The sequence below is a fragment of the Hyaena hyaena genome, unplaced genomic scaffold (assembly GCF_003009895.1).
Source record: "Hyaena hyaena isolate Hyena2069 unplaced genomic scaffold, ASM300989v1 scaffold_143, whole genome shotgun sequence".
NCBI classification, from domain to species: Eukaryota; Metazoa; Chordata; class Mammalia; order Carnivora; family Hyaenidae; genus Hyaena; species Hyaena hyaena.
In genome coordinates, this window is record NW_024080775.1 from 2,832,061 (window position 1) to 2,855,395 (window position 23,335).

General features: G+C 38.1%; 1 protein-coding gene across 2 annotated transcripts in view; it reads left to right on the forward strand.

The window, feature by feature from the left end:
* RECQL (RecQ like helicase) overlaps window positions 1–20,996 on the forward strand; it is a 48,727-nt gene extending 27,731 nt beyond the window's left edge. For both annotated transcript variants that reach the window (XM_039238597.1, XM_039238598.1), the window contains exons 6-15: window positions 581–779; window positions 4,863–5,029; window positions 5,731–5,812; window positions 6,784–6,932; window positions 7,022–7,139; window positions 7,656–7,794; window positions 9,686–9,777; window positions 18,712–18,931; window positions 19,231–19,360; window positions 20,157–20,996. In XM_039238597.1, the coding sequence (XP_039094528.1) occupies window positions 581–779; window positions 4,863–5,029; window positions 5,731–5,812; window positions 6,784–6,932; window positions 7,022–7,139; window positions 7,656–7,794; window positions 9,686–9,777; window positions 18,712–18,931; window positions 19,231–19,360; window positions 20,157–20,315 (1,455 nt within the window). In that variant the 3' untranslated portion in view covers window positions 20,316–20,996. The remainder of the gene's footprint in view (window positions 1–580; window positions 780–4,862; window positions 5,030–5,730; window positions 5,813–6,783; window positions 6,933–7,021; window positions 7,140–7,655; window positions 7,795–9,685; window positions 9,778–18,711; window positions 18,932–19,230; window positions 19,361–20,156) is intronic.
* Window positions 20,997–23,335: the final 2,339 nt, after the last annotated feature.

The following is a 23,335-nucleotide window of genomic DNA, read 5'->3' on the forward strand; positions in this document are numbered from 1 at the left end:
TAGGGCACTAAGAACCTAATAACTGATCATTGAAGATTTATTTTTATTACATATATATATTATAAATATATAAATTTCATAATTCAGTGAATAGGATACTATGATATAAAACCTAAAGAGGTTGAGTAGATTTGATAGCATCATTAAAGTAGATAATCCAGAAATGATACTGTTCAGATATATGAAGAGATCACAAATGCAGTGTTAAAATTAATAAGATCCAACTTTATAACCATCCATATTTCATTTAGTTCATATTTTGGCATTTATATGAACAACTTAGAATTATGTCTTCATAGAGTAAATGCATGTTAGAGTGTTCTCTTTTTTACTTTGTGTTCTCTTTTTTGTCAAGTGAGATCATTCTTCTGTCAACATTTAGATACAAGTAAATAACTAAAATGTTATTTATAGGTGCCCTGAAATTTAGTACTGGGACATGGTCTCAATTTTAATGAACTCAGCATCTGCTAAAACAATACAAGGCTGTTGCTTTGAGTAGTGAGCATTTTCATTTAGCGCTTAGTATCCCAGCTAACTAACATAACTCTGTCACTGTGTCTGTTTCTCCCTTCAACAGGAACATGTGAAATGGGTTCATGCTGAAATGGTAAATAAAAACTCCAAGCTAAAGCTAATTTATGTGACTCCAGAGAAAATTGCAAAAAGCAAAATGTTCATGTCAAGACTAGAGAAAGCCTATGAAGCAAGGAGATTTACCCGAATTGCTGTGGATGAAGTTCACTGTTGTAGCCACTGGGGGCATGATTTCAGACCTGGTATGTATGATGTGTCTAGAAAAGTCCTTGATACTAGGGACTGTTTTCTTACTTATATGATGGAAATCCCTGCTTCCATTAAAACTACTTTCTCAGCCAGTTATAACTCATTTTCTTTTTTTTTTTTTTTTTTAATATTTTTTTATTTTATTTCTAGGAGAGAGAGAGAGAGAGAGAGACAGCATGAGCAGGGGAGGGTCAGAGAGAGAGGGAGACACAGACTCTGAAATAGGCTCCAGGCTCTGAGCTGGCAGTCAGCAAAGAGCCCGACGCGGGGCACGAACCCACGAACCGCGAGATCATGACCTAAGCGAAAGTCGGACGCTCAACCGACTAAGCCACCCAGGCGCCCCTATAACTCATTTTCTCTTCCCTCAACATAAGGGGAACCAAGAGGCAGAATCTTTAATCTCTTTACTGCCCACTCCTCCCCCCCCCCCCCGCAACGGTAATGTTTAGTCTGATTGCCTTTATCCCTTGAAATACATGTTTCTTAGCCAACATTATTCTCTCCCACCTTTAGCCATAAAGATTTACTGACATCCAGGTTCTCCCTCACATCTTTTGAGGAATTAGCATCTCCTTCAAGGTTGTCTTTAGTTGTCATTCAGGGTCTTCGGCATCTCCTTCCAGATCTACACCCAACTAACACCTCGGGGTTAAAATTCTTTGGGATATTTGAGTAACCAGTTTCTTTACATCTCCAACCTAATCCTACATGGCCAGACACAGATCACTCAGACTTGTTCCATGCAAGACAGTCTTAAATTTAAAAAGTCCTGCTCGTGATTTCAAACCCATTTGTTTCTGAACCTGCTTTCACACTACTCATATGGCCTCCCTGGCATCCTTTTTAATCCCTCCTTATATTTGTCCACAGCTCCAGGCCTTACCCGACAGTCACTGTTTCCTTCTTCCAGACTCTCCTATTGCCACTTATGTCCTATTTCTCATGGATTGCCTGGCATGTTACCTGCTTGAGATTCTGTGCCAGACTTTTCTTCTGGACCCATCCAGGCTTCTTTCTCTATTCCTGCTGTTTCAGTACTAAGCATTGGCGGGAAAAAATTGCAGAACTGCATTAATTTCTACCTCAGTTCAGCTTTCATCGTACTCTGCTATCCTTTTTCTTGTTCCTGTTTCGTCCCCTGCATGCATTTCTTTCAACAAGCCTTTCATACTGCTAACTTCTCTTTAGGTCCTAACTCATACCTAGCAAATGCCTCCCAGTGCCTGGAAAGTAGGTGCCAACGGGTCTGGACGTCTCCTCTTTCCCCTTCCAAATATTAGTAATCTTGTTTTTTTTTTCTTCTTAAGGCAAAAGGGAACATTTCTTTATGAGTTACCATAACTTTTCCCATTTCATCCTTTCCTGCCTTCTAAACTTTGACTTCGTCAAAGTCTTCACTCCTGCATCTTCAGACTCTGTAAAAACAAACATAGAAACTGTAATAGGCTTCGGCCTTTTCCACCCTTTTATGGTGTTGTACTATTTCTGTTCTTTTATTCACCCCCTCCTCTAAACTCTCTCCCTTTCTCACCTTTATTCCTTTTTTTTTTTTTTTTTTTTTTTTCACCTTTATTCCTTTTTGACTTCACTGAATCACTTCTGCCTCTACCCCTCTGCTTAGGGGTGACCCGAGACCCCACTCCCCACCACTTAATCCTGTGGGCTCATCCGCATTCCCCTTCCTGCTCACCTCCCATCATCCTTGGCTTATCCTACCTCTGCAGATCTGTCCATCTCCAAGTCCTGTCAACTCTGCCTCTAAAGTGAATCTTAGGTTTGTCCACTTCTCTTTGTACTGCTGTCTCTTAGGTACACCTGAGCTCCTTTCCACTGGCCTACTACAGTGGCTCCCTAATTAGTCTGTGATTCCAGTCTTCCCCTTTCACAGTTCGTTCTCTGGACAGCAACCACAGTGGTCTTTTCTAAGTCTCATAGGTACACCAGGTCCGTTCCGCTGGCCTACTACAGTGGTTCCCGTCTTCACAGTTCATTCTCCACACAGCAACCTAAGTGGTCTTTTCTAAATATAAATCAAATCCTATTACTTCCCTTCCTAAACTACCCAGCAGATTCTCTTTGTACTTGGAATAAATTCCATATTCTTGGCCACAGTGCATAAGGTGACATGTGATCTATCCCTTGTTTGTCTCTATCTGATTTCCTGTTCTTCCTCCCTCCCTTGTTATACTCCCACTACACTGGGGTTAGCACTCTGAGCCCTTCTCACTCTCTCATAATAACATTTATTGGTTTACTCATTGTTTTGTCTGGTTCTTTGCTTGAATTGTTCCATTTGCAAAGCAGCTTTGTCTTGTTACCACCTAATATTCAGTGCCTGGAGACATGCCTGGCACAAATGGATGCAACTTGGGCTCGTTCCCTTTGCTTCCCTCCCCCTTTCTCCACCTCCATCCCCCAGAACCCATATCCCAGTAGTCACCGGGACCTATGGGGCTCTGGTTCTTGGGTTTGTATTCATCTTTTCTTTCTGCTCTATCCTCAGCGTCTTGCCTTCTTTCCTATTCTTAGTGGGTTTCTGGTTTGCTGCTGCCATCTCTTGACTGATCTTTAGTGTTTTGTCTCTTCCAGCCCATACCTTGCACTACCGCCAAAAGATGAGTCTTATTTATATCCCTCGTGTGCTTTAAAAATTACATGTGACTCATTTCCTATAGGATAAAGTCCTAGCTCCTTAGAATCAACTGACTATGTTGTTCTCAGTCTTAACTAAACCTGCCTTCCTGTACTCTTCAGTGTAACAGTATCAGTTAAGGTACAGGCCAGAAACCAGAGCCATCGTGAATGGCAGGTAATCAGGGATTTATTTTAGGAAGCAGACTCTGCACAAGTGTGGGGAGAGCAAGGGAGGAGAAGGAATGAAGGAGTTGGAGGATGATCCCTGATTTCCTGAAGCCCTGGTATGGGAGGACCAACTGGAGCTTGTAGGGAAGTCTGCAGCTGGCAGTGCCAGGGCCAGAGGGAGCCACAGACCGGAAGTTTGTGAGAGGTCTCTGGTAAGCTCTCTGAGGAGCTGTCAGCTCCACGGGCCTGCTGCCAGGCACCTAGTGGGGACTGGTGATTAGCAAGACCTACAGTTGAGACGAAGAGCTGTAGAAGGAGTGGGAAAAATGAGGACAAGCTAGAACTGACTGGGGACCTTTGTATCTGTCCCTCATCCTCTCTGCCTGGAAAGATCTTCAGAGAGTAGTGGTAGCTGGTTCACTTCTGCCTGCCACCACTCGTACATGTTCCATTTTTGGGCCAGTTCTAGTGTGGATCCATACAGGGAACGTGGTTCCCAACTTACTGGAGTTGGCAGTAATGCATCCAGCTTGACACCCTGTGCGTTGGTCCGAGTGACCTGCTTGCTGTATCTGAATGTGCCGAGTAATTTCATGCCAGTGTATTTGTAGTATAAGTGCTGTTTTGTCTGCCTGGTGTTTTCTTCTACCCTTCCTAGTGCAACTTCTGCTTGTCTTCGAGACCCAACTCAAATGTTACTTCCTTGAAATCTTCACGACTTCCCCAGCAGTAACCGTCTCCTCTGTTTTCATAGTCATCCTTTAGCTTTGCAGTTAGCAGTTTCTACCATAGTTCTTTTCCACTTTCTCCAAATAGTTCAGGTACATAAAGACAGCTTATCTAGTGATTTCAGTGTTGATGACAAATGTGAGCCCAGAATGGTTTTCTGGAAATAGGTCCTATAAAAACTAGTACCCTCACCAAAATTTTTCCGGTCTGAATTTGCTACACTTGCATGATAGTGTTGGTAGAAGGGGTCTGGCCGATGGCCTCTTTTATCCCTTGTCTGTTTAAAAGATTCACGTGCTATGGCCACTCCTACTGCCTCTTGAATCCACTGGTGAAAGGGTGTAGACCAGTGCACAGCTTACTGGAAATGTTTTGGTTTTCTCCTGTCAACAGGAGTTCTACCTGTGGCCAAGAACAGTGTTTCTGAAGAACCAGGTAAAAATATCCTACAGCCTGACTACTCAGGCCAAGCAGCACATGCAGATTAGATATATACTGCTTAAGGATAGAAAGTGGGCCACTTTGTATGTTTTCTTTTCCAGATTATAAGGCACTTGGTATCTTGAAGCGGCAGTTCCCTAACACGGCCCTAATTGGGCTGACTGCAACCGCAACAAGCCATGTTTTGAAGGATGCCCAGAAAATACTTTGTGTGGAAAAGTGTTTTACTTTCACAGCTTCTTTTAATCGGCCAAATCTTTATTATGAGGTGTGTAGCTTTTATGTCAATGAATTACGTTCATGAAGGATTACAGCAGAGGTTACCTTTTCACTATGTTTATTTATATAAGTAACAGGTAACTCCATTTAAAAGTTTTTAAAATCAGGAAGTGATGAGAAGCAGATTCCTTGATTAATGCTTTCTTCTGTATCACTTGTGCTGCATAATCCTTTGCTGGGTTAAATAAAAGACATTGCCCTGTGAAATTGATGCACATTATTGTGCAAGGATGGAGGGAAGATTGATAGATACCAAGGACCCTAATGACATCTCTGTTGAAGTTAACTACAAAATAATTAAAGATTAATATACCATTAAAGATTTGCTAATACTCTATTTAGATTATATAAGATGTTTTATCTTTTCAAATCCTTTTAAGAATAGACTTATTTTTCTGAGTTTTCACTGAAGTTATTTATGCCATGGTTTGTGTCTTTATAAAAGTAGCATCAGAAAATAAAAAGGTCTCCATCTTTACAAGTTCCCTGCTTCAGTGCCTTCTTATCCCTGGTAAATTCAGAATCAAGGATCAAGAAGAGTCTGGGAGGTGGCAGGGTCAGGGGAGGTGAATGAAAGAGTAAAGAAAAGGCACTATGCCTATAAAAGACCAGCACCCTAGAAGTTGTAAGTCAATGGCTACGTGAATGGTACTCATTAATTTACTTTGTAATAAGTTAGCTTTTTCTTAGATCCGGCAGAAACCCTCTAACACTGAAGATTTTATCGAGGATATTGTAAAGCTCATTAATGGGAGATACAGCGGGCAATCAGGTAACAAAAACAAATCAACTTTGAAAACTGAGAGAGAAGTTTCAAAAAGTAATTAATATTATACTGATCTACTGATGAATGATTAGCCACCAAAACTATTAGGACATGGCAGAAAATACTTGAAAATGTTATAATAAAATTAATTTGCTTGGTGGTCTTAGAAATTGGGTGTGTCATTTACTAATGGGATGGATTATAAGAGTCATAAAACTGTTTGATTTATTTTTGTTTATTTGCCCCTAATTGCTTTAAGTAGTGGACCTAAGTAGTGGACCTAATGACATAATCCTAATTACCAACACCACATATTTAGTAAGTATCCACTGTGTATTAAATAGAAGGTTAAGCACCAACTTTATGAATGGATGTAAAACAGTCCTTGATAGCAAAGGACAATTAAAGAATAAATAGTACACATTGAATGAGGTAACTGTAGATGGAGTTGAGAGTATTTATGTTTCCCGGATTAATGCACAGACTAAGTGTTACTGAAGCACAAAGTTTGTGTAAAAGTAGCATTTCTCAAAGCTGTTCTACAGATTTTCAGGAGACATTAATGGGTATCCAGGGTAAAAGGAGCTCCAGAGTCAAATAAGTTTGAGAAAAGTTGCAGCTATTTATCCTCCTGGAGCTTCACAGGGTATATCAGCACATTAGCAGTTCTGGCCAGCCCTGCAAATAGAGAGAGAAACCTGTTTAACTTTGTTCAGTGCAGTGGTCCCCAAACTCACATGAAAGTTTTCACATCATACTTGAGAGGAAAAAGAGGTAATGGAACCAAAACTGCTGGCCCAGGGCTTATTTCCGCTTTGGAGCAAGCTGCTGATCAGTTCTTGAATTATACTAGGAAGTCATTATGTGTTTACGACCTTAGAATTTTTTTCCTAAATCTTTTTCCTTCATGCATTGTATTAATCAGTATCTTGATTGTGCGTGTATATGTGTCTAACAATTGGGCATATTTTCTACAGGAATCATATATTGCTTTTCTCAGAAAGACTCTGAGCAAGTTACAGTTAGTTTACAGAAACTGGGAATTCAGGCAGGTGCATACCATGCCAATATGGAACCAGAAGATAAGACCAAGGTTCATAGAGGATGGTCAGCCAATGAAATTCAGGTTAAGTATATATCTTCAACAGAATCCTCAGTAACATTTAAAAATATTTTAACTTTATATAATTAACATAAAATGTTAAAACATTTTAGGTAGTAGTGGCCACGGTTGCATTTGGTATGGGAATTGATAAGCCAGATGTGAGATTTGTTATCCATCATTCAATGAGTAAATCTATTGAAAATTATTACCAAGAGAGTGGACGTGCAGGTATGTATAACACCTATCCAGAAGGAACTTTTAACAAAGCTTTTCCAGAAAATACACTATAGATGGTGTTTAATAATTATGTATTTTAAATCTTTAGTAGCTACTATTTTTAGAACAATGAAGTAATTTTTAGTGTTATACTTTTTTGTACTTATGTGCTTATTTTACTTGTATTGGAGTGTTATGAATTGTTTCCTCTGTTTGCTAAGATAATTTGATATCTGTCTTTGCCTTCTGAATTTTTAATTAGTTGCTTCAAATTGATAACTTCAATAATTGGATTATTGATGCACATATTTTTATGCTTATAAACCTGATTATTGATAGGCCTTGTTAGTCATTTTTTCTTTTTATAATTTCAGAGCAGCTGTTATAAATGAACTTGCACATCTCTGAAATTTCTAGATGTGATATATTTAGACTGTGAAGCTTTGCCAGCTAATTTTATATATATTATTTTTGCATATTTTGTAATTTTCGAGTTATTTTTCAGTCTCAAGATTTCTCACACTACAGGCCGAGATGACATGAGGGCGGACTGTATTTTGTATTATGGCTTTGGAGATATATTCAGAATAAGTTCAATGGTGGTGATGGAAAATGTAGGACAGCAGAAGCTTTATGAGATGGTGTCATACTGTCAAAACATAAGCAGGTAAGTCACAAAGCTTTTCATAACTTGTTATTTAAGTATGAGCATGACATGAAAGTCTAGGAAATTACTTTGAGTACTTGCTCAGTAAGTAAATACACTGGTAGACTGTCAAGTACAAACCTGTAAAAGCAAGTATCTAAAGGATGGGAACCAGTACATGAACCCTCAGGATCTGCCTTTATTCCAGAAAAAGTATTCTCTCTATCTGATAATCTTCCAAAACCATTTTTCTTTAACTAAAACAAGTATACTGAGATGCTGACATTTTTTTAGTTGAGGAATAATTGATGTACAATATTTTATTAGTTTCAGGTTTACAACATAGTGATACAGTATTTTCATACATTACAAAATGGTCACCACAATAAGTCTAGTTACTCTCTGTCACCCTAGAGTTGGTACACTATTATGGACTATATTCCCTCTGCTGTACATTACATCCCCGTCATCTTCATTTTATTTATAAGTAGGAGATTTTACCTCTTAATCCCCTTCACATATTTCATCCATCCCCACTTTTATTGAAAGCTTTGATACAAATGGAGTTCTAACTTTTTCTCTCTGGCACTGGTATAAAGCTACATGCTTTACCAATTGTGAAAAAGTATTTACGATAGGCATTTTGAGAGCTGAGCTCTGTAATATGTACCATCTTATCAGCTGATGGGTTGATGAAATAATTGAGAGCAGGGTTAAGTTTCTGCTTAAATAAATTTAAATTTATTTAGGGTGGTTTTAGTTAGAGCATATAGTTCCTTGGTGGCTTTTCAGTATTAGTCATCTTTTTACTCTTATTGGCCATCATGGTAAAAGGACTCAAAATTTTTGAACTGCTAAGTAGTTATTGAACAGTAACAGAAAACATCATTTCTTTCTTGTAGATGGTATAATAATCTAGTTAAAGAAATAAGAAAATAAAAATTTTCTTAGGTATCTAGTAGATCTCAAGAAGCATATTTTGGGGTTTAGAGAGTCAAATAATAAGAAACTGCTTTGCTATCAAGAAGTTTCTCTTAATAGTTGCAAAATATTGAATCTCAAGTTTCTTAATAGTTGCAAAATCTCAAGGGAATTTCAGACAACTTCTAAAAGCAATGTTTATCAAGTACATATGGAAAAAATGATATGCGGTAGGCAGAAGTCATCTCCCAAAGATGCCTACATCCAAATTCCTGGATGTAGTTACCTTCCATGGCAAAAGGGAATTAAGACTGCTAATCAGCTGACCTTAAAATAGGGATATAGCCCTGGGTTGTTTGCGTGGATCCAGTATAATTGTAAGGGTCCTTAAATGAGGAAGTAAGCAGGAAAGGTCAGAATGATATTCACTGACTTTGAAGATGGAAGAAAGGGGGTCATGAGCCAAGGAATTCAGGCAGTCTCTAGGTACTGGAAAGGACAGGAAAGATTCTCCCCTAGAGCTTCCAGAAGAAATCCATCCCTGCCGATGTCTGATTTTAAGCCAATAAAACCCAGATCAGACTTATAACCTATAGAAATGTAAAACAATAAATTTATGTTAAGCCAGTATATTTGTGGCAATGTTATGACAGCAATAGGGAACTAATATAGTATATAACTCTGTTTTGAAATAGGGATTCTTGGGGTGCCTGAGTGGCTCCATCAGTTAAGCATCTGACTTCAGCTCAGGTCACGATCTCACATGATCTTCATGGGTTCGAGCTCCGTGTCAGGCTCTGTGCTGACAGCTCAGAGCCTGGAGCCTGCTTTGGATTCCGTGTCTCCCTCTCTCTATCTCTCCCCCACTTGCACTCTGTCTCTCTCTCAAAAATAAATAAACACTTTAAAAAATTAAATAAAGTTTAAAAAAAAGAAATAGAGATTCTTAAAACTTATCAGGTCATTTAATTATATCTCAATGTGTTTGTAGGTGTCGCCGTGTATTGATAGCTCAACATTTTGATGAAGTATGGAATTCAGAAGCATGCAACAGAATGTGTGATAACTGTTGTAAAGACGTTTGTGAGTTCACTGTTTTTCCTTCTTTTTTTTTTAATTTTTAAAAATTTATTTTGAGAGAGTGTAAGCAGGGGAGGGGCAAAGAGAGCAAGAATCCCATGCAGGCTCTGTAGGGTCAACACAGAGCCTGATGTGGGGCTTGATCTCACAAAACTGTGAGATCATGACCTGAGCTGAAATCAAGAGTTGGATGTTTAACCAACTGAGCCACCCAGGCGCCCACGTTCACTGTTTTCTAATTGAAGTATAGTTGACCCATAATGTTATATTAGTTTCAGATATATGGCATAGAAATCTGGTAAGTCTATGTATTGTGCTGTGCCCACTGCAAGTGTGGCTAGCATCTGTCACCATGCAATGCTATTACAGTTCCATTGACTATACTCTCTGTGCTGTACCTTTCATCTCCGTGACGTATTCATTCCATAACTGGAAGCTTATACTCCCTTCACCCATTTTTTTTTTTTAATATTTTATTTATTTCTAGGAGAGAGAGAGAGAGACCACGTGAGCAGGGGAGGGTCAGAGAGAGAGGGAGTCACAGACTGAAACAGTCTCCAGGCTCTGAGCTGGCAGTCAGCACAGAGCCCGACGCGGGGCTCGAACCCACGAACCGCGAGATCATGTCCTAAGCGAAAGTTGGACGCTTAACTGACTAAGCCACCCAGGCGCCCCTCCCTTCACCCATTTTACACATCCTTCTGGCAAACATCACTTTGTTTTCTGTATTTATGGGTCAGATTTTGCTTTCTGGTTTATTCTTTACTTTTTAGATTCTACATATAAATGAAATCCTATAGTATTTGTCTTTAACTAATTTCATTTAGCATAATATCCTCTAGTTCCATTCATGTTGTTACAGATGGCAAGATCTTTCTTTTTTATGGCTAATATTCCTTTGTGTATATATTCCATTGTGGTAATGGACACTTGGGTTGCTACCGTATCTTGGCTTTAAACACAGGGGTACATCTCTCTTTTCAAATTAATATTTTTGGGTTTGGGGGGTAAATAATTGGTTTTAGAATTACTGGATCAGGTGGTAGTTCCGTTTTTAATTTTTTGAGGAAGCTCCATACTGTTTTCCACAGTGACTACACCAATTTGCATTGCCACCAACAATGCACAAGGGTTCCCTTTTCTCTCCATCCTTGCCAACACTGGTTGCTTCTTACATTGTTGATTTTTGCCATTCTGACATTTGCTAGGTGATATTGTGGTTTGATCACTGTGGTTTTGATTTGCATTTCCCTAATGATTAGTGATGTCTATTCAGGTCTTCTGCCCACTTTTTAATTGGATTATGGTTTTTTTGGTGTTGAGTTGTAGAAGTTCTTTATATATTGTGAGTACTAATCCTTTATTGGCCATGTCATTTGCAAATATCTTCTCCGAGTCAGTAGGTTGTCTTTCAGTTTTGTTGATGGTTTTCTTCACTGTGCAAAGCTTTTATTTTGTCGTGGTCCCAATAATTGTGCTTTTGTGTCCCTTGCATGAGGAAACATATCCAGAAAAATGTTGCTATGGCTGATGTTAAAGAAATTACTGCCTATGTTCTCTTCTGGCATTTTATGGTTACAGGTCTCATATTTAGGTCTTAAGTCCAGTTTTAGTTTGTTTTTGTGTAGTGTGTAAGAAAGTGATCCAGTTTTCCCAGTACCATTTATTGAAGAGACTATTGTATATTCTCGCATCCTTTGTCATAGATTAATTGACGATAATATATAAGTGTGGTTTATTTCTGGCCTATTCTGTTCCATATATCTGTGGTGGTTTTTTTTTTTTTAATTTTTTTTTATGTTTATTCTTGAAAAAGAATGCGAATGAGTGGGGGAGGGGCAGAGAGAGAGGGAGACACAGAATCTGAAGCTGGCTCCAGGCTCCGAGCTATCAGCACAGCCCAGTGCGAGGCTCGAACTCATGAACCACAAGATCATGACCTGAGTTGAAGTTGGACACTCAACTGACTGAGACACCCAGGCATCTCCCCATTGATCTGTTTTTGTGCCAGTACGTTATTTTGATTATTACAAGTTTGTACTATATCTTGAATCTGGGATTTGAAATCCAGCTTTGTTCTTCTTTCTCAAGATTTCTCTATTTGAGGTCTTTTGTAGTCCCATACGAATTTTAGGATTATTTGTTCTAGTTCTGTGAAAAATGCTGTTGGTATTTTCATAGTGTTTACACTGAATCTGTAGATTGCTTTGTGTAGTAGGCATTTTACCAGTATTCTTCCTATCCATGAGCATTGAACATCTTTCCATTTGCTTTTGTAATCTTCAATTTCTTTCATCAGTGTTTTATAGTTTTCAGAGTACAGATTCTTTTACCTCCTTGGTTAAGTTTATTCCTAGATGTTCTATTATGTTCAGTGCAATTGTGTAAATGGAATTGTGTTTTTATCTTTCTGCTACTTAGTTATTAGCATATAGAAACATAACTGATGTGTATTAATTTTGTTTCTTGCAGCTTTACTGAATTCATATAGTCTAAGTGCTTTTAAATGCAGTCTTTAAGGTTTTCTATGTATAGTATCATGTCACCTGTAAATAGTGATATTTTAACTTCTTCCTTACCAATATGGGTTTATTTCTTTTTCTTGTCTGAATGTTGTAACGAGGACTTCCAGTACTATGTTGAATGAAACTGGTAAGAGTGGACATCCTTGTCTTGCTCCTGACCTTAGAGGGAACACTCTCAGTTTTTCACAATCACGTGTAATTTTAGCTTTAGATACTTCATGTATGGCCTTTATTATGTTAAGGTAGGTTCCCTTTAAACCTTTGTTGAGTTTTTGTCATGAACAGATGTTGAATTTTGTCGAATGCTTTTCCCACATCTATTGAAGTCATCTTATGGTTTTTGCTCTACCTCTTATTAGAGAGTATCACACGGATTGATTTGCAAATATTGAGCCATTCTGTATCCCCAGAATAAATTCCACTTCATCCTGGTGAATGATCTTTTTAATGTATTGCTGAATGTGGTCTGCTGATATTTTGTTAAGGATTTTTTGCGTCTATGTGCATTAGCAATAATGACCTGTTTAGTGTGTGTGTGTGTTTGTGTGTGTTGTCTTTGTCTGGCTTGGCATCAGGGTAATTCTGTCCTCATGGAATGTATTTGGAAGCTTTCCTTCCTCTTTTAGATTTTGGTATAGTTTGAGAATAGGTATTAACTCCTTTTTATGTGTTTGGTGATAGATATTACCTGTGAACCCATCTGGTCTTGGACCTTTGTTGATAGTGTTTTGTTTTTAATCCTTTTTTTTTTTTTTTTTTTTTAAAGTAGGCTCTATACTGAGCCTAACATGGGGCTTGATCTCACAACGCTGAGATCAAGAGTCAGACTCCTGAGCTAGACAGGTTCCCCTGTTGGTAGTTTTTTTTATTATAACTTTCATATTATTACTAATAATTGGTCTGTTCAGACTTCCATTTACCCTTATTCAGTTTTGGAAAATTGTACATATCTAAGAATTTATCCATTTCTTCTAGGCTGTCCAATTTGTTGGTGTATGATTTTTCATAATATTCTCTTACAGTCCTTTGTATTTCTGTGGTGTCAGTTACTTTAGTTTCATTTCGGATTCTTTTTTTCAGTGGGGAGGGAGAGAGAGAATGTGTAGGAGCACGGGAGGAGCAGAAGGGGGAGAGAGAGTCTCAAGCAGGCCGCACACTGGGTGGTGTCCTTTGTTGGTCTTTCTTGAGCAGTGGTGGGGTTAAGGTTTATCAATTTTGTTTATCTTTCCAAAGAACCAGTTCTTAGTTTACTTGATCTTTTTCTTTTTTTTACTCTCTATTTATTTCTGCTTTGATCTTCATTATTTCCATTCTTCTACTTACCCTGGGTTTTATTCTTTTCCTAGTTCCTTCAGGTATAAAGTTAGATTGTTTATTGGGGATTTTTCTTGTTTTGAGGTAGTCTTGTATTGTTATAAATTTACCTCTTAAAACTGAATTTGCTGTGTCCCAAAGATTTTGGACACTTGTATTTTCATTTTCATGGTCTTCATGTATTTTTTAATTTCTTTTTTTGCTGACCCATTGATTGTATAGTAGTATGTTGTTTAGGCTCCACGTGTTTGTATGTTTGTGTTTTTCTTGTAATTTTTAGTTTCATGCTATTGTGGTTGGAAAAGATGCATGATATGATTTCCATTTTTTAAATTTGCTGAGACTTATTTTTATTTTGACCCCTAATATGATCTGTCCTAGGGAATGCTCTGTGTGTACTGTGTATTCTGTCTTTGGATGGAATGTTTTGTATATATCTGCTCTGCCCATCCAGTACAGTGTGTCATTCAAAGACAGTTTCCTTGTTGACCTTCCGCCTGGAGGATCTATCCATTGATATAAGTGATGTGTTAAAGTTCCTTATTACTCTCCGTTTCTCTCTTTGGTTATGTTTATGTATTTTGATGCTCCTATGCTGGGTGTGTAGATATGTACACTTGTTATATCTTGTTGGATTGGTACCTTTATCATTATGTGAGACCCTCTTTGACTCTTATTACAGTCTTTGTTTTAAAGCATATTTTGTCTGATATATGTACTTTTACTCTGGCTTTTCTTTTTGCTTCCACTTGCATGATATATTTTTCCATCCCTTCATTCTGAATCTGTATGTGTCTTTAGGACTGAAGTTAAGTCTATTATGGGCAACATATAGATGGGTCTTATTTTTTTTAACCCATTCCACCACTCTGTATCTTTTGAGTGAAACGTTTAGACCACTTACATTTAAAGTAGTTATTGATAGCTGTGTAATTACTGCCATTTTGTTGATCATTTTCTGGTTCTGTAGTTCTGTTCTTTTCAATATTTTTCAAATTTTTTTTACTTCAATTTTTTTAAAGTAATCTCTTTGCCCAACATGGGGCTGGAACTCACAACCCCAAGATCAAGAGTTGCACACTCCACCCACTGAGTCAGCCTGGCACTCCTATTTTTTTTTTTACTTCTTTTTTTCTTTTTACTTTGAGCCAGCACAATGTTACATTTGTTTCAGATATACAGTATAGTGATTCAGTTACTCTGTAAGTTATGCTCTGCCCATCACAAGCATAGCTACTGTCAACATGCAACACTGTTACAGTACCATTGATTATATTCTGTATACTGTACTTTTTCTTTTCTTTTTTTTAAACCTATTATAGGTTTTGCATTTGTGGTTATCATGAGGTTCATATATAACATTCACAGTATAAAGCAGTATATATTAGATGATGGTCATTTAAGTTTGAACACATTCTAAAAGAACTTTTCCACTTCCCCTTCCATGGTTTACATATATTTGCTATGTCTTACATCTTTGTATTCATAATTTCCTTACATCGAATTATGACCTTTTCTTTTCCACTTAAAGAAGTCCCTTTAGCATTTCTAATAAGTCCAGTTTAATAGTGATGAATTCCTTTATCTTTACCTTCAATTCTGAATGATACTCTTGCTGAGTTTTTTTTTTTTTTGCTTCAAACAACACAATTTTTTTAAATTTATTTTTTAATAGTTTATTGCCAAGTTGGTTTCCATATAACACCCAGTGCTCATCCCCACAAGTGCCCTTCTCCATGCCCATCACCCCTCTTCCCCTCTCCCTATCTGCCCTTAGTTTGTTCTGGACATACAAGAGTCTCTCATGGTTTGCCTCCCTCCCTCTCCCCCACTATTTTTCTCCTTCTCCCCCATGGTCCTCCATTAAGCTCCTCCTAATCCTCCTATATGTGCAAACATATGGTATCTGTCCTTCTCTGCCTGACTTATTTCACTCTCTTGCTGGGTATTCTTTTTTTTTTTTTTTAATTTTTTTTAAAGATTTTTTTTTTAATGTTTTATTTATTTCTAGGAGAGAGAGAGAGAGAGAGAGAGACAGCGTGAGCAGGGGAGGGCCAGAGAGAGAGGGAGTCACAGACTGAAACAGGCTCCAGGCTCTGAGCTGGCAGTCAGCACAGAGCCCGACGCGGGGCTCGAACCCACGAACCGCGAGATCATGACCCAAGCGAAAGTCGGACGCTTAACCGACTAAGCCACCCAGGCGCCCCTCTTGCTGGGTATTCTTGATTGTAGGTTTTTTCCTTTCAGTGTATCATCCTACTCCCTTCTGGCCTGCATAGTTTTTGCTGAAAATCAGCTGATAGCCTTATGGGGTTTCTCTTGTATGTAACTTTTTGTTTCTCTCTTGCTCCTTTTCCAATTTTCTCTTTAGCCTTTGACATTTTAATTTTGTGTTGTGGAGTGGACTTTTTCCAGTTTATCTTGTTAGGGGCTGTATATACTTCCTGATTCTGGATGTCTGTTTCTTTCTCTAGGTTAGGGAGGTTTTTGGCTATTTCTTCAAATAAAATTTCTGCCCCTTTCTCTTCTCCTCCTTCTGAGACCCTTATACTGTGAATGTTTACTCCCTTGATGTTGTCCAGTGGATTTTTTTTTTAAAAAATCCTTTAAAAAATCCCTACCCTCATTTTATAAAAAATCCTTTATTTTTGCTGTTTAGCTTGGTTATATTACCCCATCTTCTGCATCACTGATCTGTTCTGCATCTATTAATCACTGATTCCCTCTAATGTATTTTTCGTTTCAGTTGTTCTTCAACTCTTGATTGTTTATATTTTTCAGTTATTTGTTGAAGTGCAGAGTTTTCCCATTCTTCAGTCCAGTGAGCATCTTCAAGATCATGACTTTAAGCTCTTCCATTAGGCATATTGCTCTTCTCTGTTTTGTTGTTTTTCTGAGGTTTTGTCTTATTCTTTCATTAAGAGCATATTCCCTGTTACCCTATCTTGCTTGACTGCTACTTCTCCCAAACTTGACGGAATGGTCTTGGTGTGTGTGGTGGTCCTCTGTGTAGACTGCATATGCCTGGTGAGTTTTGTTGGCTGGCTGGAGCTGTGGCTGGTACGGGCTGGGAGTTTTAGGGCAACTCATAGTGGGGCTGCCTTGGCGGGATAGCTAGAACTTAAGTGGGTGTGGGCTGGGACATTCCTGACGCTCTTTGCAAAGACAGGGTATCCTGGCAGGACAGCTGAAGTGGGTGCAAACCAGAGTGGTCCTGGGGTTCTCCATGCAGAGGGCACCCTGGAAGGATGGCTGACACTGAAGTGGGTGTAAGCTGGGGTGTTCTGGGATGTGCAAAATGTGCTCTGGTAGTGGCAGGTGGAGCTGAGGTGTGTTGCTGGCTGGGGAGGGCCCTGGGTGCTTTGTGTAGGGGAGCACAGCGTGAGGCTCTTTGCACCGATGGGTCCCTGGAAGGAAGCTGAAGTGGGTGCAAGCTGGGGGGTCCTGGCAGGGCAGGTGGAGCAGAAAGAGGGCATCCACTAGGGGTGCCCTAGGAAGCTTCCTGAACCCAAACCAGTACAGACCTAGAATGTTCCAAGGTGCTTTGTGCCTGCCTCAGTGTGGTGAGACAGGTGGAGCTGTAGTAAATAATGGCCAGGGCTTCCTGGTGTGCACCATCATGGGGTGGCCTTAGTGGGACAGCTGGGACTGGTGTGGGTTAGGGGCCCAGGGCCCCCTGAGGTGGTGGGCTGGTTAGGATGCCTGGACCTTGCTCCAATCTAGGTTGTCAAGGTGGTGGGAGGGTACGTAAACTGTGACACATATTAGACCTTACAACCCAGAGTTGCAGCAGCTCCCCTCCCATTTAGCAGGGTTCAAGACTAGTTCTTTTATATTTTAGTTGCTCTTTTAAGCCATGGTTTTTATTTTCTGTGGCCCAGGGTAGACACATCTGCTCCTGGTACCTCATTATTATTCTCCCCACTGCAGTTTGCAGCATCAGGGGTGGGGTACCCTTGGTTACCATGTCTCAGTCTCTTGCTGTTCCGTGTGGTCTCTTGTTCAGTCAGCCCTTAGTTCTCCCTAAGGAGGAATTGCCTATGAATAGGTGTAGATTTGGTGCGCCCAGTTCAGGATCTTCCTTTGTTGCCATCTTGGATTGGAACACTCCCTAGTTCATTGTTTTTAAATCTTTATAGGCTAATATATATAGCTAGGACTACAGTAGGGAATTATTAGATAGACCCCAAAATGGATTAACCAAGCTGTGACTAGCATTTTCTAGATTCAAAAGTAACAGCTCAGAAGTTTAAACCTAAATAAAAAAATGATGCGGATGCATCTATTTTATGCTGCCGTATTGAAGGCATGTTAAATGTTTAAGAAGTGAAGGGAAAAGCTTAAATTCTTCTAAATGCAACTGTTGTTTATAAGAAAAGGCTAGTCACTAATTGGGAAGAGAATTTAATGTAAAGGAGAGATTACAGGCAACCATTTTTGATCCAGATAATGCCTAAACATTCATAAGATACTATTGTTATGGTGTTGTATTTTAACTTTTTCACCTGTATGTTGTGTCTGAAGAGCAGGAATAACCAGCTCCCCCTCAGAGTTCTGATGCCTTGGTGGGGTGAAGATCACGACAGTTTTAACTTTGCAGCTAGATAACCTTGTTTATGAGTTTATAATACGTGTTATACGGATCGCAGAACAAGAGCCTGATATATAGATCAAGATGTTAGAATCAATACTTGAAATATTTAACCAGGACATGCTTGACTCTAAATCAGTACTGAGGAAGCCATAGTTTTCAGAATATTGCATAATGAGCAACCAATTAGGTAAATACGATGAATAGACTGATTCTCTTATAAATTTCTCAGTCATGTCTGGCAGGTACTGATTCCTAGAGCATACCCAAAGGCCTCTGGTAACCAGCTTATTTTCTTTACATCACTGTAAATTCAACAGTGTCTTATTGAGACCATAACTTTGTTTACTAATAGACTTGAGGAATAGCCTAGTTTTGGTTCAGAACAAAATAACAAATCAGTGTTTAGGGTGGGTCATGTTGAGGACTGTTTCAAACCAGTTTAACCACTCAGACTAGCATGTCCTGCCTGTGATTTCTAAATCCTATTTGCCTGTCTCATTGTAGCCCGTGAAAGAAAGAATGTAACAGCTTACTGCAGAGATCTAATCAAGATTCTGAAGCAGGCAGAGGACCTGAATGAAAAGCTCACGCCCTTGAAACTGATTGATTCATGGATGGGAAAGGGGGCAGCAAAATTAAGAGTGCCAGGCGTTGTTCCTCCCAAACTTCCTCGTGAAGATCTGGAGAAAATCATTGCACACTTTCTTCTGCAGCAGTATCTTAAGTATATACAGACCCATTTCTTGTCCTTTGGTGTTGCCTTTATGTTTCTTGTAATTGCAACAAAACAAATGGTTTTTCAGTTATCTCATGTGAAACTCTTTAATGCTATATAACATTTACCTAATAAACTTAACTGATCACTGTAAATGTCAAAAAAAATACAACTTATAGAAAGTATTTTAACCTTTCACAAGTTTCATATTCCACATATTAAAATCATTGCACTTACTTTCATGAATTTCAGGTTTTTTTCTGTAATTTCTTAAAACCTTTCTGATTGTTGGCCTTTATTTTCCACAGAGAAGATTACAGTTTTACAGCTTACGCTACTATTTCATATTTGAAAATAGGACCAAAAGCTAATCTACTAAATAATGAGGCACATGTTATTACCATGCAAGTTGTTAAGCCCACACAGAGCTGTTTCAAGGTAACTTTTTATATAGCGAAAATATACATTAAAGCTTATGGGATGCTTTAAATGGTACTTTCCTGGGTCCAGATGAACATAGGAGAGAGACAGGAATCTCAGCATGAAAGACAGAAAACATTACCTTTGTTTTCTGTAAAGGTATTAAATCGCAATTTAAACTAGTTTGCCTTTTAATATAGACTAAAGTTTCCAACCTTTAAAATGTGAAAAATCCATTTTTTTTTTAAATTTTTAATGTTTTATTTATTTCTAGGAGAGAGAGACAGCTTGAGCAGGGGAGGGTCAGAGAGAGAGGGAGTCACAGACTGAAACAGGCTCTGAGCTGGCAGTCAGCACAGAGCCCGACGCGGGGCTCGAACCCACGAACCGCGAGATCATGACCTAAGCGAAAGTCGGACGCTTAACCGACTAAGCCACCCAGGTGCCCTGAAAAATCCATTTTTGTGTTGTCTCGTTTGTGATGCATCCTGCCCTCACAATATTGGTTGTGATCAACACTGGTTGAGAAGTCTACCTGGGCAGCAGAGGTCGAAAAACAGTGACTCTTAAACACAAAATACTCTCAAGTCTGCAAAGACATGCCATGTACCACTGTGTCTATGGATTAGGGTTTCTCTGACAGCATATCCTTTCAGGATAGGGCTCATATATGATAGATATTTGAAGATTAAAAAAAAAAGACCACTAGACACTTAAGAAATACCTGATATAGAAGGACCAGGGGGATTATTAATCTGAAGAAAATGGAACAGCTGAGTTCTGACCAGAGTTTTTGCTTTGTTTTTGTTGATAGAGTGAATCATCTGAAACTTGTCATTCTGAAGGAGCTGATAAAAGAAGGGAAGAAAAAACTTCAGGTAACTTCCAGAAGTCTGCAAACACACTTCAGCGATCTAAGAATACAGGGACTAAGAAAAGAAAAATTGATGATGCGGGAGATGAGTGTTTCTAAATTTCCCAAGAAAATAGTTTATCCATGTATACACCATTATTTAGTTAAAAGTTTAAGACAGTTTTTTTAATATTTTATACGTATGGCACTTACCTGAAGTATTGAAGACTTGAATATTTAAGATCATGAATTACATAAATTTACAGTATGAAACAAAAAAAGTAATTCTTTTTCGAGAAAAATAATTTTAATGTAAAATATTTAAGAATGAGTTCACCTAACTAAAACGCTTTATCCCTCAATATACCTAATTATATTCTCATTTGATATCAATGTTATCATAAGGAATATTTTACATAGGTTATTACAGAGTGTTTTTGCTCATAACAGCTATAGAATCAAATGTAAAAGGATATTAGCAAGTAAGATATTGCTACCTCTCTAATTTTGTAAGCATCTTGAAACCACAGCCCTCTCTGACATTTCACAATCAAAGAATGACTTTGGTATACCACACCAAGTGGTCAGCTAAGTAGATAACATACCTAAATCGGCTCCAAAGCAGTTACTCAGAAATGAGTAACTTAAATCCTTTTATTTACATAAGTGGTCAATTTTGTGTTGGAAAAAAAATCTGTAAATTATGTAATCTTTACAATTTTACTTCTATTTTAATACTTACCCACTAAACTCATTATCGCTTCTGTATTCTTAACTTCATTAAACTTGTGTAGTCCTTTACCTTATTGTGACTTTGTGTTATTTGAAACTTTATGTAATTCTTGAAATCCCTTTTTAAATCAAAATCTGCGTCAGTATTTGGATCTAGCAGGCCTTCTTCACATGATGAAAGATCCATCTGAGTTAAAATTAAGACAGCTTCTCATCATTCTCCCATTCTGCATGACGACTTTGATGTGTCTTGTCCTGTGTTACATCTCAGCATTAATTCATCATCTGAACCGAAGCCCCATGCATGGTATTTCCCCAGTAGTACAACCTGTATACAGAGATAATAAAGTTATTCTAATGAATACCAAAAAGGAAACATAATATGCAGTTACGCTGTGTTATTTTAGAATGGCTAGCACAAAAATCTATTCACAAAATTTTACAGCTAAAAGTGTCAATGGAGAGGGTCCCACAGAAGACATTTGAATGACATTGTGTTGTGGTAGTGTCATCTGTACAATAAATGTAATCTATATGAACATTTAAAATATCTAGTGAATTAAATATGTAGGATCTGGACTACATGTTAGCTTAGAGTCATGACTTAAAAGATTTAATAAGGAACGGAGTTATATCTTTCATGGACAAATTATTTAACCTCCTTATCAGTAAATTACGGGGTGGGGACACCTACCTCAGTAATGTAAAGTAATGTAAAGAGTAAATAATTATGGCAAAGTACCTGGTTTATTCTTGAGTAGAATAGCTATTCCCCTTAAAAAGGGAGAGTGAATCTCAAATAAATGTAGATATGCACTAACAGGGAACAACTCTGGAAGAGACTTTTTTCTCCCTTAACTATAAAATTGTATAGCAGGAAGGTAGGTATGAGATGATTAGGAATTGAGACCAGCAATAATAGCAGGTTTGATTTGCAAGAAATGAGAAAATGTCATTTTTTCTAAAATGATTAAAACCATGTAAATTCTTATCGAATAAGAAAATCAGATATTTAGTTACAAGACTAATAGGCAGAAAAAGGTACTAATTTGCTTATCTATTTTACCTTATAGTTAAAAAATATTACATGAGCAAAAAGGTCAAAGCTGAAGTCCATGTCAATGGAATGTCCTGAAGTAGCTGCAGCCGTGCACTTGGCTGTGTACCATCCCATGTCTAGCCTGAGTCCACAGCCTCATCTGAAATAAAAAATGTTAGGAGATATAATTTTCATTGTCCTTACTCAAGAAATGCTAGCACCTTAACCTTACAGAATTCCTTAAAGGAGTTCAAAATTGACGGTTCTTGAGACTGAGTGGATGTAGCTAGCCAGATGACTAGTTGGATTGTCTTTGCCATGGAAGCAGTCACCAGTCCACAATAACCAAAACTGATTCGGATATTTGAGAATCCATCCTATCCAAATTACTACCTTAAAATTAAAGGATAATACCAACTCTATATGTTTCAATAAATTCTCTATTTCAGGCTATACTAGGTAAGAATAACCCTAATAACCAGTCTCCTTTTGCAGAGTAAGCTTATCAAACAAGAGATGACAAAGTATCACTGAAAAATGTGTCCCTTTTCCTAATCCTTATATTTTCAATCCTTAGATTAAGGCCTCCAGTGCAGTTAAACCTCAATGGTCACCAGACCAATAATACTAGTTGGTATCCAGTCTCAGGAAATCTTACCAGATTGTAGCAACGCATGTTGGGAATTCATTTTAAATTCTTCCCTTACAACATCACTGATTTCTCCTCTACAATATTTTTACTGTATTTCTACGAAGTTTTGGGACTCCCTGATAAAACACTGGCCTTGGGAGTCAAAAGTATTTTTTAAATGTGGGGCTTGAACTCACAACCCTGAGATCAAGACCTTCTTAGCTGAGACCAAGAGTTGGCTGCTTAACTGACTAAGCCACACAGGCGCCCAGGGAGTCAAGAGATTTAAATATCAACTGTTTTACATATTTAATTTTTATATTTTTATTTAATTAACTGATTCTTGATTTCTTCACCTAAAACTTAAGTGTATGCCACGTATTCCATGGCTATTTAGAGAAATAAGCTAACCTGAACAATTAGTTTTTTTATACTTCTCTGTGTGTGTGTAACTAATGTTCTTTTGTGTGCAAAAATCATACCACAATCACAGATACAACTTTCATTTCTGGTAGAAGTGATAATTTTTTTATTTTTTAATTCAGTCTCCTGTGTAAACAAGTAGGTGTGATGAAGTCATAGCCTCCCTATGGTAAGGGAGCAGAGTAAACAGCACAGTACTAGAAAATGGCTAATAGAAGTGGCCTGCAGTATTATACTGCCTGGACCATTACCAAATGTATTCCAGCCTCAAAGTCCCATCAGTTTGTGTCTTGGACTATATATAACAAATTATTT